At 43.9% G+C, this 11284-nt stretch overlaps 1 protein-coding gene across 1 annotated transcript; it reads right to left on the bottom strand.

The window, feature by feature from the left end:
- Positions 1-1245: 1245 nt before the first annotated feature.
- Positions 1246-11250, bottom strand: AP3M2 (adaptor related protein complex 3 subunit mu 2). Its single transcript, XM_009682098.2, has 8 exons — positions 9774-11250; positions 7360-7531; positions 6722-6859; positions 6091-6176; positions 5409-5542; positions 4333-4540; positions 3330-3474; positions 1246-2907 (listed from the first exon to the last, which is right to left on the bottom strand). The coding sequence occupies exons 1-8, from the start codon at positions 10044-10046 to the stop codon at positions 2807-2809; spliced, it is 1257 nt and encodes a 418-aa protein (XP_009680393.2). The 5' UTR covers positions 10047-11250; the 3' UTR covers positions 1246-2806.
- Between the last annotated feature and the right edge of the window lie 34 nt (positions 11251-11284).

Here is an 11284-nt window from a genome sequence, read left to right as displayed (position 1 = left end):
GTGGAGTTACATGAGCCTTAGCTGCCATCTCTGCATAGTCTGCATCCTGGTCTCTCTCCTGTGATATCTTTTCCGTGATTGACTTAAGTACTAGCCAGAATCCACTCCAAATTTTTCCAAACACCTCTTTATCCCATATTTTGTAATAGATTCCTAATCTGGGAGATTTACCAAATCCCATTTCAATAACTAGAATTCATGCTCATCAGAGTTACTCTAACTTCTTGCGTTCCACTTAAAAGTTGCTGGCATCTAGCTCTAGCTTATTTGAGCGATCTTGAAAGTAGTACCCATTTATCTGGCTTGTTTACTCATTACATTCCCCCCCCCCCCCCCCCCCCAAATCCTTGAGTCTGTTTCCATCTCAAACACATCAGCTTTTCCTCTTCTCATCCTGTTGTTTCCCTACTTGTCCTCTTCCAGCACAGCAGACACACGATTTTGAGGCCAGGTCTACAGCAGTAATGACTGCCTTTTGCCAGCCTCACCTATCTGCCCTCTTCTCGCTTTGCAGCTAGCTGATAAGGCCACATCCAAACTCTTTCCAAACCTACATGTCGACCTTTGCACTCATTGCAACTGAACTACCCAGCTGCATCTCACATCTTCCTCCAAAACTCCTTAAATCAAGTTCTACCAAGTTATCTCACTGAACTTGCCCGCTATTCTTCCCTTACTGTCCTGCTTCATCTTTCATTCTACAGCAATTTGCAACTGTTTCAGGTTGAGATCTAGAAAGCTTATCATAAGGGCCAGACATCCTTATGTACAAAAAAAAGCTCTTCAGAATCTTGAGTAACATGAATCACCTCAGCAGGAAAATAAAAGACATTTTAAAAAACAAAGCTACAGAGCCAAAGAACAATATCAGTATCAGAGGAGCAGGAAGGTAAGGAGATGTTTCTATGCCTTCATAACTAAAGCATAGCCTTTAGCCTGCTACCAAAAAATCCTACCTAATAAACAAAAGTGGCTCATCTACATTTCTAAAGACATAGTTTAACAGAAGTTCTAGGAAGAGCTCAGCATTGCTTCTGGGAACAATAAGAATTATTTAAAGAAAACAATTTTAGTTTTTCCAGACAAGAAATTATCCCCAAACTTACAATTTCGATTGTATAATCATGTTCATCTCCCTAAGCCACCCACTACTCAAGGTTCACTGGCCACGGTTTACCATTATTATCTTGAACACCAGCTGTGCATCTTGAAAACCCCACACAAATCACTGAAATGACACAGATGACAGGTAAAAATGAATTTTATTGATGCCCTGGTCAAAGGTTGTATTTGCACTGAACATGCTCAGCAGTAAGGCCACCTGCAGTGGCATTCATCAGTTGCATTGGAACTTGCAATTACAGAAATGAGACACCACTCACTCACTGCAAATATCCATCATACACAAACCAGAACGTGTATTATCCTTCATGTGGGGTCACTACACATGCTGGACTTCACAGCCACCTCACAGATGCTGTAGTCACACGCACAGCAGATTATGGACAGGTTCTACTACCACAGAAATAAACGCATTGGCATCTAGTGGCCAAAGAGCACATTACAGACAACATGGAATAGTGCATATACCTTTCATTTCATATTTATGCTGTACGGAAAGATGTAGCACAGACCGAGATGGGCAGATGCAGCAGCATCTCCTACAGAAGAGATAGCCCCAGAGAAAAATCCAACGTAGGCTAGAATTCACCTGCACAGCAGCTGATTGCGAAAGGAACTGGAATGAGGTAGGACAGCCAGAAACACCACATAGTTACTAGGACACAATTATCTCATATAAAGACATCAGTGAGCAGAAGAACAGCAGTATCACCTTCATTCCTAACAGGCAAGCAGAGGCAAAAAGAGCTTCTGACAAGTTACCAGGATAGCGATCATCCTCCTCATTCAGCTGCCTCAGCTTCAGCTTCTAACAGAGTGCTATGATTCCACACACGTTCTTATATAGCCTCTGGCTCTTCCTTGACCCTCCAAAGAAGATAGGAGAAACCCTACCTCCACATATCAAGCAAAAAAGAGAGAGGCAGAGTTGCATTCAGAGATCATCACCCATCAGTTACAAGATAAGCTGTGCTTCTGCCAGCTCTTCAGAGGATACCATACTAAGACTTTGATGGGTTTCCAGTCTATCCCCAGAAATTCAAGATACTTAATGAGTAAGGGGGTTTCTGAAATCTTCAAAGCATTCATTTCTTCCCTTCCTCCCTCTATGGCACCACACACAAACTCAGATTTATCTTCCCATTCTGGGTAGGACAATCTACCTTTCCACTTCTTCAGGCTCTTTGAGGCAGAATGGCCAGCTGACCTCTCTGCCTGCAATAACTGTAGCTCTCCAAACACCCAGTGAGGGAGAAGAGCAGATGCCACACTTTCACAATGGAGTTGAGCTTTATGGAAATTCAACTTTGCATCATCTGCAACAGGATAAAAGCCAACCAAAACATAAGGAACAGGAGATACAAAGGGAGTAAATCCCTAGAATTTCTTTTAAGACAGCAGGTGAAGGTGATATGGGCTTACATATCTGACTCACTAATGCCAAGGGACCTGAATACCTCTCCCATCTGCCATTGCTCTGAGTACTTCAGACTCAGTTAGTGATGAGATGGTTTCAGGTCAGCCCTACTCTTCCCTGCTCCCCAGCACCCTAAGCATTGGCTCTCCAGCAGATGCTAGTAGAGGTAAGGGGGCAACCCTAAATGCGTGATGGTGGGGAAAGGCCGCATCCAACACCTAGGGATAGGAGAAACAGGAAAGTGCTCTTCCACACTACCAGGCTCCTCTAGGTTCGGACTTGGAACTTGCCAGCCTTAGTCATGTATTTTATCCCCTTGAAGGGCTTGTACTTCTCCCCATACATGTCCAAGCGATTCACCTTCAGTCCTAAAGGCAAACAAAGACAGCGTAAGACTGAGTGCTGCCACACACAAAGCTGAAAGGCCTTCAGAATAAAGGAACAGAAAACCATATTAGAGGTGCAAAAGGCATAGGAGAAGTTTTAGCAAGCAAGAAATAGAACAGAGGAAAGCTGGCAAATGCAAGCTGTCAGCAGCATTCTTTACAAACACACCCCCCTACCCTAAATTCTGTATAGGGCTGTAAGCAAGAAATTCAAGAAGGAATGGGCAGGCTGTTTTACAGAGCAACAGAGAGAACAACAAATCTGTATATGGTTCTCTTACTTGATGAACATGTTTCAGATAGAACGTACTTCAGAAGGCACGCAGAGCTACTTCAGCTACATGTTCAATCAGCACACGGACACAGCACAAAACATTTATCTTCTTCACCTGAAAGTCACTTACCAGATATAGCCAGCTGCTGAATTTTAAACTGCAGGTTAATGGTGGGGTTCTCATCAGGTTTGGATGCCCCAGCTTGCAGGCTCATGGTCCCTTTCAGGCTTGGCAGCTTCTGGGGATTTATTTTCCCAACATCCCATGAGAGTAACTTCAAGGAAGAGAAAATGCAGCAGTGAAACAGAGAAACGTAGTAACACCCTCTGGAGGGGAGTGGCCTTCCAATGACAGCTTTTAACAGTTCTCTAAGCAAAAAGCCTTTGTCTCAGTACCTTCCCCTTCATATTGGATACACAGCACCCTTTCCTCCTCTCAGTCAAGTCTGGGGTCCTCTGCTTCAGATACAGCACAGGCTTCAGGAGCAAAACCTACCATAAACGACATTCCCACTATTTGCGCTACAGGCTCCATTCCCTGTAACAGTCATATAAACAATGCAGAACCTCCTCCTTTCCAAGGGGTTGAAGCAGTGTTGCTTGAAGCTCTGCTATGGGTACACCATCTGATTTAAGTTTGCAGTTAAAAAAAACAAAAACCAAAAAAATCCCAAACCAAAAAAAACACACCAAAAAAGTGAACTCAGGGAGAAAAACAACCCCAAACCCACTAACAAACCCAAATCTTCACTGCTTGCAAAGAATAAAATCTAACATGTAGTAGTAGGCATCACAACTAGATATGCAGAAATCTGTAAAGCATTCACCAGATGAATGCTGTCATGCAACACCAGTCCTTGGAATTTCTGTGCTCACCAAGCAACAACACCTACAATACACTTGGACACTGAGCTATACACTGAGCTGTTGGGCTTCAGACAACTTCTGGCATGCAAGTCTCCTCAATCTAGATGTATATGAAGTTCTGATCCCAAGAAAAATATTGCCTTCAAAGGCTCAAAGTTCAGAGAAAGAAGGTAAGCATGAACAGCTCAACCTCATATTGCTGAAAGGCAAAAAAAGAAAAAAAAAAAAAACCACACACAACACCTCATTTCCCTCTTTCCTCTCACCTTTGTAACTGGATCAAAGATATGCGTTCCCTGAGAAGGTGTGAGGCTCATGTTTAATACACCTTTTGGCATCTGGCTAGAAACCGTCACTCCCTCTATCGTCTTCCCCATAGTCTGCTTCGGCCCCACAGTGATCTCAAAGCGTCCCAATGAGCTGCCATCACGGAAGCTGATATTGTGTTTAACATAGACAGGGATTGCCACAAGACTAGAATAAAAGACAGGAACAGAGAGTCCTTGTCAAACTCTCCCTTCATCTTCACTTTTCCTGATACAGTCCTTGCCATGTTCTACACTGAAAACAGTGCACAACAATCTCCATAAAAGGAGAAAGGTAACCTATGTGGACTTTATTTGCTGAATCACAAAACAGAGTCAGAATGCTGATCTCAAGTGTTAATGACACATTCTTAGCAAGCTTTCCATATCTTAGTCTTATACCTCCCATCGCAGGAGGGCTAAGGACTTAACCTTCTCATCACAGGAAGGCTAAGGACTTGCAGTATAGCAGGAGACTTGAGCAAAAGACTTCTTGCATGCCCCAACCAAACTGGCAAGTAGTTCCAGACAGTACATGTGCTTGCTTTCAATTGGATTTTTTTTAAACTCATTTTCACCTACTTGAGATATGTCTGACAAAGTCTAACAATGCTTTAGCATACATAACACAAACTGGGCTACTGGGTAGCCTGCTTCCGGAAAAAAGTGCAAACAACTGGCAAAAAGTTACAGTTCTATTAAAAGAGACATCAAAATATATAACTGGATTACAGAATTATCTTGTTTTATCTTTAAAAAAATATTTGTAAATACAGAAAATCAGCAGCTCAGTAACTCCATACTGCCTAATTCTTCCCTGCCTTAATTTGTTCATCTGCTATTGGTCTTTGAATTGATGGGAAAAATTACAGAATCAGTGCTCCAAACAAGAAGAAAACCTACATTAAAAAAAAAAAGTGAAAGTTATCATGCATCTACTTCACATGGCAAAGCAAGCCGCCACTTACTAGCAACTCCTCCTTTTCCCAGGCAGAGACCCAAATTATAGAATTTGCAGCACTAAATTTACCACTTACTTCTGAGCACTGACATGATAGGAGAGCAAGCGAAAATTTCCATCAGGTGGAATGAAAGAGAGTATTCGCTCTGATTCCCAGCGCTTAAAACGCACACATGGATGAAAACTGACATCATCCAACAATCTGGGGTTCTGAAATAGAGAAAGTTACAAGGCTGAAGAAAGCAGTATTACTTACAATAACCTCTTCTCTTCAACCTTGCACCCATGAATTGCCTACCATTCAATACCCTCTATCTACTTGAAGATGTCTACATTCAGATATGTCAAGCTATTTGATGCTGTCACATCTGTGCAATAGCTGTACTCAAAATACTCTAAATAGAAATACTCTAAAAAGAAAATCAGATTTTAACAAAATGTAGTCATGTCAAATAATTACACTGATGAATACTCGTGAAAAGACGGCTTTTAGCATATCTGCCTAAAGCATCACTTTATATCAGAAGTTTATCACAACACATGAACAGCACTTTTAACAAAACATCCAAAAATAAAACCCTTGGGCTCAAAGTTGTTGAAGTTCACTATGAGCTTCCATTGTCAGTTCTTTCTTCGGTATATCCAAGTTCTGATCTACTGGAATCTATTCCAGTGAGACAAAGATCCTAGCAGCAGGGTTGGAAAAAGCTGTATTTGAGTGAAGACACAACATATAACGTCCCTTCCTTGAGCTTTACCATAAAGGAGAGAGTAAGGTCTGGCATCCCAGTCAGCTTGACACAAGCATCAATCACCCCTTGGATTTCAGCAGTTATTGTGGAACCTGAAAAAATAAACAAAGGAGGTTACACGAACCTGAACAAAACTCATCACGACATGAAAAAAACTACCCACGGGGAGGGAGGAAGGGAATCTAACCCCATTACAAAATGTTATGGCTCATTATGTTGGCTGCTCAATACATTTTTCACTCCCAACCGCTTCTAGAGAAGATACATATGAACAAGAACCACCGTCTTCAGCAACATCCATTTGGCTTACAAATGACCACGGCTCCCAACTATAACAAGACTAAAAAGCAGTGAAACTAAGAGAATAGCCCCAGGACACGCAATTTCCACCCACCTTCTATTTTCCGATATAGAACTGCTTACAAGATCTCAGAGATGGTCAAAGGAAAAAGTCAATTTTCTGATGCTTCACTAACGCATTTGACTAAATAGCACCTACAGGTTGGCAAGACTCCAGAGTGAGAACAGGAATTAAACTTCCCACATTTGAGGGCAGAACAACTCTTTGGCAAACCTTCTCTCTTCAGGCACTATCAGGACACGCTACTCTAGTCTTAGCCCGAAGCAACTTCCATACCTGATTTGTCAATGATTGCATCTATCTCCTCAATCACATCAAAATATGCTTCATTGTTGGTATATTTCACGCCTGTACGCCTCCAAGGCACCACTGATAGCTGTCCAGTAGGGAGCTGGTCACCCACATTTGTGCTTCCTGGAAAAGGAAAAGAGATTAGAAAAACCACAAATGTCAGCCAATACTCCACAAGACGTCCCTGGCCTCATCTAAATAAACTGTAATTAAGTCCCAAGAACCTCCTTTGCAGGAGAGCAGATACTCTTCCAGACTCATTGTCTGTATTCTACAATTTCCATCTTTCCTACATTTGACTTCAGAACATACCCTAACACAGGGTAGAGTTACTTAAACAAAACAAACAAAAACCAAAACCTCAGTCATCCAGGAAGTCACATTGTGGCTACAACCCGAAATGCAGTCCGTCTACTCTATCTTTTTTGTTAAAAAGATGTGAGCGGTACTGGAACTGGGACAAGTCTAAGAGCAAAGCGCTAACACAGATCTCCCAAGATATAACTGTGTTGGAGTTTAGAGGCTATGAGGCAACACAAATTCTCTTCTGGATATTGACCCATATCCAGATTTACTTCTATAGGAATACAGGAAAACAAAAAGCAGGTAAACTCGGGCAGTACCTGTGATGGTGTTGACAACCGTTCGCAGGATAGTGGGAGGTTTTATCAGCTCCTTGAGAATATTAGATTCCGTTGCCAATGGAAAGCCGTTGTCCAGCATCTCCTCCAGCACCTCATAAACCACCACCACATTGTCCTTGATCATCACCTCTGAACAGACACCAAAATAATCCTATGCAAAAGAAATAATTACGCAATAACTTCTAGAAGTTGAAAATAAGAGAGTCTTACTGATCATTTAGTTCAGTGTTCTGCCATACATGAATAAACCAAGCCTCCTTTCGGAGGAGGTGAAACAACACTGAAACTCCGTGCAACTATGGAAGCCCACTGGACATATTGAACACTCCAACAGACGTGCACAATTCTAAGTATATTTCCACCACCGCCCAAACAAGCCAGCAAATAAGTGCATCGTGACATGCTCCTATTTTCTCTCTATAAAAAGGGACTCTGTCTTATAGCTAAGAGATTTCTTAAAATTAGCACTTACAAAGTGGTTCAGCTGTAACCGATTAAGCAGCAATATTAATACAAAAAGCATATTTCCTTCAGCCATTACTCTGACTTGTGTCTTGTGATACACTTCATTAGAGTCCACTATTAAACACACAGCCTTCCTCATCTGTCCTAGTCTTTATCTACAGTACTTTCAATATCTTAACCAAGCAGCACTGCTGTTTAAGGAATTCAACATCTCTTGATCACAGCTTTCCGTTTAGTTTTGTTACAAGGCAAAATATACACATGTAGGCATCATACAATAAATAAATTCAAAAAAAATATATTTAAGAAGTTACTTTGGTGTGGAATATAGCAAAAGGACAGCATCAAACTCTCTTTGCATGTTCTGCCTAAGCCCATGTTTGCTTTATAGGAGAACATTTCTATAGTCCCTCTAACACACTGTCTGTGTTAGGAGGCAGTGCTAATAATTCAGCCATTCTTTTTACTTGAGTACTGAAATCACACCATAGTTTTATTCCATAGGGACTTTGTGCACCTTTCGGGGGGGGGGGGGGGGAGGGAGTGATGAAACAGCCAGAGCGGGGCAGCCTCAGCTTCCATCCACTTAGAGCAATTAAAGAGATCAGGCATAGGCATTCTGCACAAACCAAGAGCCTACTTTACCTACGACGCTAGAGCAGCCCTACATCCACGCGACAAACATTATGTCTTTTTCAGACACACCAGTTTTATTGTATGCTGCAAAGCCAGTAAAAACGCACCTATGCCTTGTTCCCTCAAACACCAGAATCTAAGCTTTTGCTTTAGAACAAAAATAACGTCTCTAGCTGTTATAGTTTCTGAGACAGACTCAAAACTTTGACCTAAGTAACTGATTTTGTACATTTTTGGCCTGAACTCAGAACAGAGCTGACTCTTCCATCTCAATAGCAGTAACTCAGATTTTGATTGAAGTAATGCTTATTCCTAGCTACTCCAATACTAACTGAGGCCCGCGAAGAAGAAAGAGAACTGCTGAATGATGGTCTGGGTATACAACTGGGACAACTCTTTTTGGAAATTCCAATGAAATTACTTTTCCACTCAAGAAGTTTAGTCCAAAGAGCTCAGCAAGGCAAGATATACAGTCTTGGGCAACCTAAAGAAATGGATGAGCCTCATCACAGAAAGGCAAACTTAAGAAACCCCAAACTCCTTGGATTTGGACTCTGGTGGTAAGTGAAAGGAGCCAGTTCACTCCTTGAACTCTTATGAACAAAACTCAGCACCTACATTCATGTGCCCGACTAGCACATGGAAGCAAAGCTCACATGATACTCTTGTCTGACCAAAGCCCCACATTTCCTATATTCTGTCAGGCTGTTGGTCACAAGGCACTTTGCATCCAGACTACACAACCATGTCAGCAGCAGACAAAAAACAGTCTTCACTGCTTCCCCAAACCAACCTGCAATCACGTCAAGATGCCACAGAGGGGAATGTGGTTGTTTTGCGACTCACTTCTCTCGGAAAGAAGATATGCTTGCAAGATGTAAACACAAAGATAAGTTGTCACTAACTGACTAAAGCACACGGCTATGAATCCTGCACTCCTTGAGAGAACAAGTCTAGCTTGGTCTTGGTGAGTTCACAAGCCCTAGAGAGACAAGGCCGAGAAACAAATGTAAGTCTTGGTAGCTGAAAGCTCCTGCAAGCACAAGCTGATTCTCAATCCATCGTTCCCTCAGGACCCACTCTAGATCCTCTCACGTGCAGTATTAGAATGATAAAAGACAAAAAAAAAAGAGGAAACTAAATGCCGGTAATGTGACAGGCTCCCCTTTCACCTCTCTTTCATCTGTTCTCCTCTGCAAAACACCCCCCCAACACTGCAGCGACATGGGGCTTTTCCCTCTCCAGAAGGCCTCAGCCGGAGCGCCACGGGGCGGCGCGGCCGGCGGCCGCACCTGGAAGGTGTCGACGACGCGGTGCAGGAACTCGATGACGAAGAGCGGCGGCACCTCGCTCTGGATGACGGCCACGAAGAAGATCTTGTGACGATAGACGCTGAGGAGGTAGTGGTGCGGCGTGGGGATCACCGGCGGCACGTTCTCCGCCTCCGAGGCCCTCTCCTGCGCCTCGAAGAAATAGTCGCAGACAGAGCGGCTGACGACGCTCTTCCAGTGCTTCTCCAGGAAGATGTCCCCCGAGGCGTTGATCAGGAACAGGCTGTGGATCATGGCGGCGGCTGCTGCTGCTGCTGCTGCTGCGGCTGCTGCTGCTGAGGCCGGCGGCCGAGAGCAGCGGCGGCGGCAGCAACGAAACCTTGCGCCTGCGCCGCGGCCCTGCAAGCCCCACCCCGCAGCGCGCGGAAGACCTCCCCCGGCCCTCTGGGAGCGGGTGTTGGCAGTGAGCGCCCTGATTGGGTGACCCACTAACAGAGGCGCCCGATAGGCCGAGAAGAGGCGCGCGAATGATGACGCATGCAGACGGGACACTAGTCTCAGCTTCGATTGGAGAAGCGGCCGGCCCGGGCTCGAGAGCGCGCCCAGCAACGCCCCGCTGGCTGGGGCCGAGCTGCCGGAAGGGGCGGGCCGAACCCGAGCGCGCGCCCGGAAGCCCGCCGCCACGCCCAGGAGCAGCACACGTCACCCGCCGGCGGTGACGCTGCCCGGGCCGCGGCGCCTGCTTAAATTCTCCCCTTGGTAACGACGCAAGTTTCTTCCAAAACCTTCTGCCTCTCGTTAGGATGAGCTACGCTGAATGCATCGTTATCAATTTTGTCGCTTCAATGCGTCTTTACCTTTTTTATGGTCAACATACTAGTGGGGTCTACGAAGCACGTGTATAAAGCACCCAGATTCTGCAGCCAGCCAAATGTTTTCCGCTCCCCGTTTGCTGGTTGGTTCACTGCTGTCATATCACTACTGAAAAGACAATCCAGCTGGCATGAAAAACAATTGTCATGCAAAATGCATATAAGCTCTTTATCAAGTGACTTCTTTGCATACTTAGAAGACATTTACCACGTGTACGCATAGCAGATCTACGGACTTCTGAGTAGGGTAATGCCATTAGCAGTAATTTTCCAGTGTTATCATTCTGGAGGGAACAGTCATAAATACTAGAATAACAGAAAAGCAGCCCTTTCTATTCCGTGATATAAGCTATCTATCATACAACCTCTGTTAAATGGGAAGAAAGGTGACAGTCTACTGGTCAGGACAGCCGCATAAGCATCTGAAGACTTGGGTCTGAGTTTTCACTCCCCACTCTTGTTCACGACTGTGGGAAAATCGTTTAGGCAATTTTATCACCAAGTGCAGAAAATGAGTAAGCGGAATTGACTGACTATGTCAGAATGCAAGAAATTGCACAGTTTAAACTTTGTATCTTATTTTGTATGTATATGTTGTGACTATTTTCCCCAACACATTGAGGTTTTTTGGTTGGTTTACTCTGACATTGCCTTTTATTA

This window comes from Struthio camelus, chromosome 27, assembly GCF_040807025.1.
Source record: "Struthio camelus isolate bStrCam1 chromosome 27, bStrCam1.hap1, whole genome shotgun sequence".
Taxonomy (NCBI): domain Eukaryota; kingdom Metazoa; phylum Chordata; class Aves; order Struthioniformes; family Struthionidae; genus Struthio; species Struthio camelus.
The sequence above is the reverse complement of the archived record's forward strand: the minus strand, read 5'-3'. Positions and strand labels throughout refer to the sequence as shown.

What these genes read in the sequence shown, in the direction of transcription:
- AP3M2 (XM_009682098.2), bottom strand. Translation starts at nt 10,046, where the DNA reads ATGATCCACAGCCTGTTCCTGATCAACGCCTCGGGGGACATCTTCCTG. An exon ending in ACCTTACTCTCTCCTTTATG is followed by an intron (nt 5,543 to 6,090) that starts GTAAAGCTCAAG and finishes TCTCTATTTCAG; the next exon opens with AACCCCAGATTGTTGGATGA. An exon ending in TCTTTGATCCAGTTACAAAG is followed by an intron (nt 3,475 to 4,332) that starts GTGAGAGGAAAG and finishes TCTTCCTTGAAG; the next exon opens with TTACTCTCATGGGATGTTGG.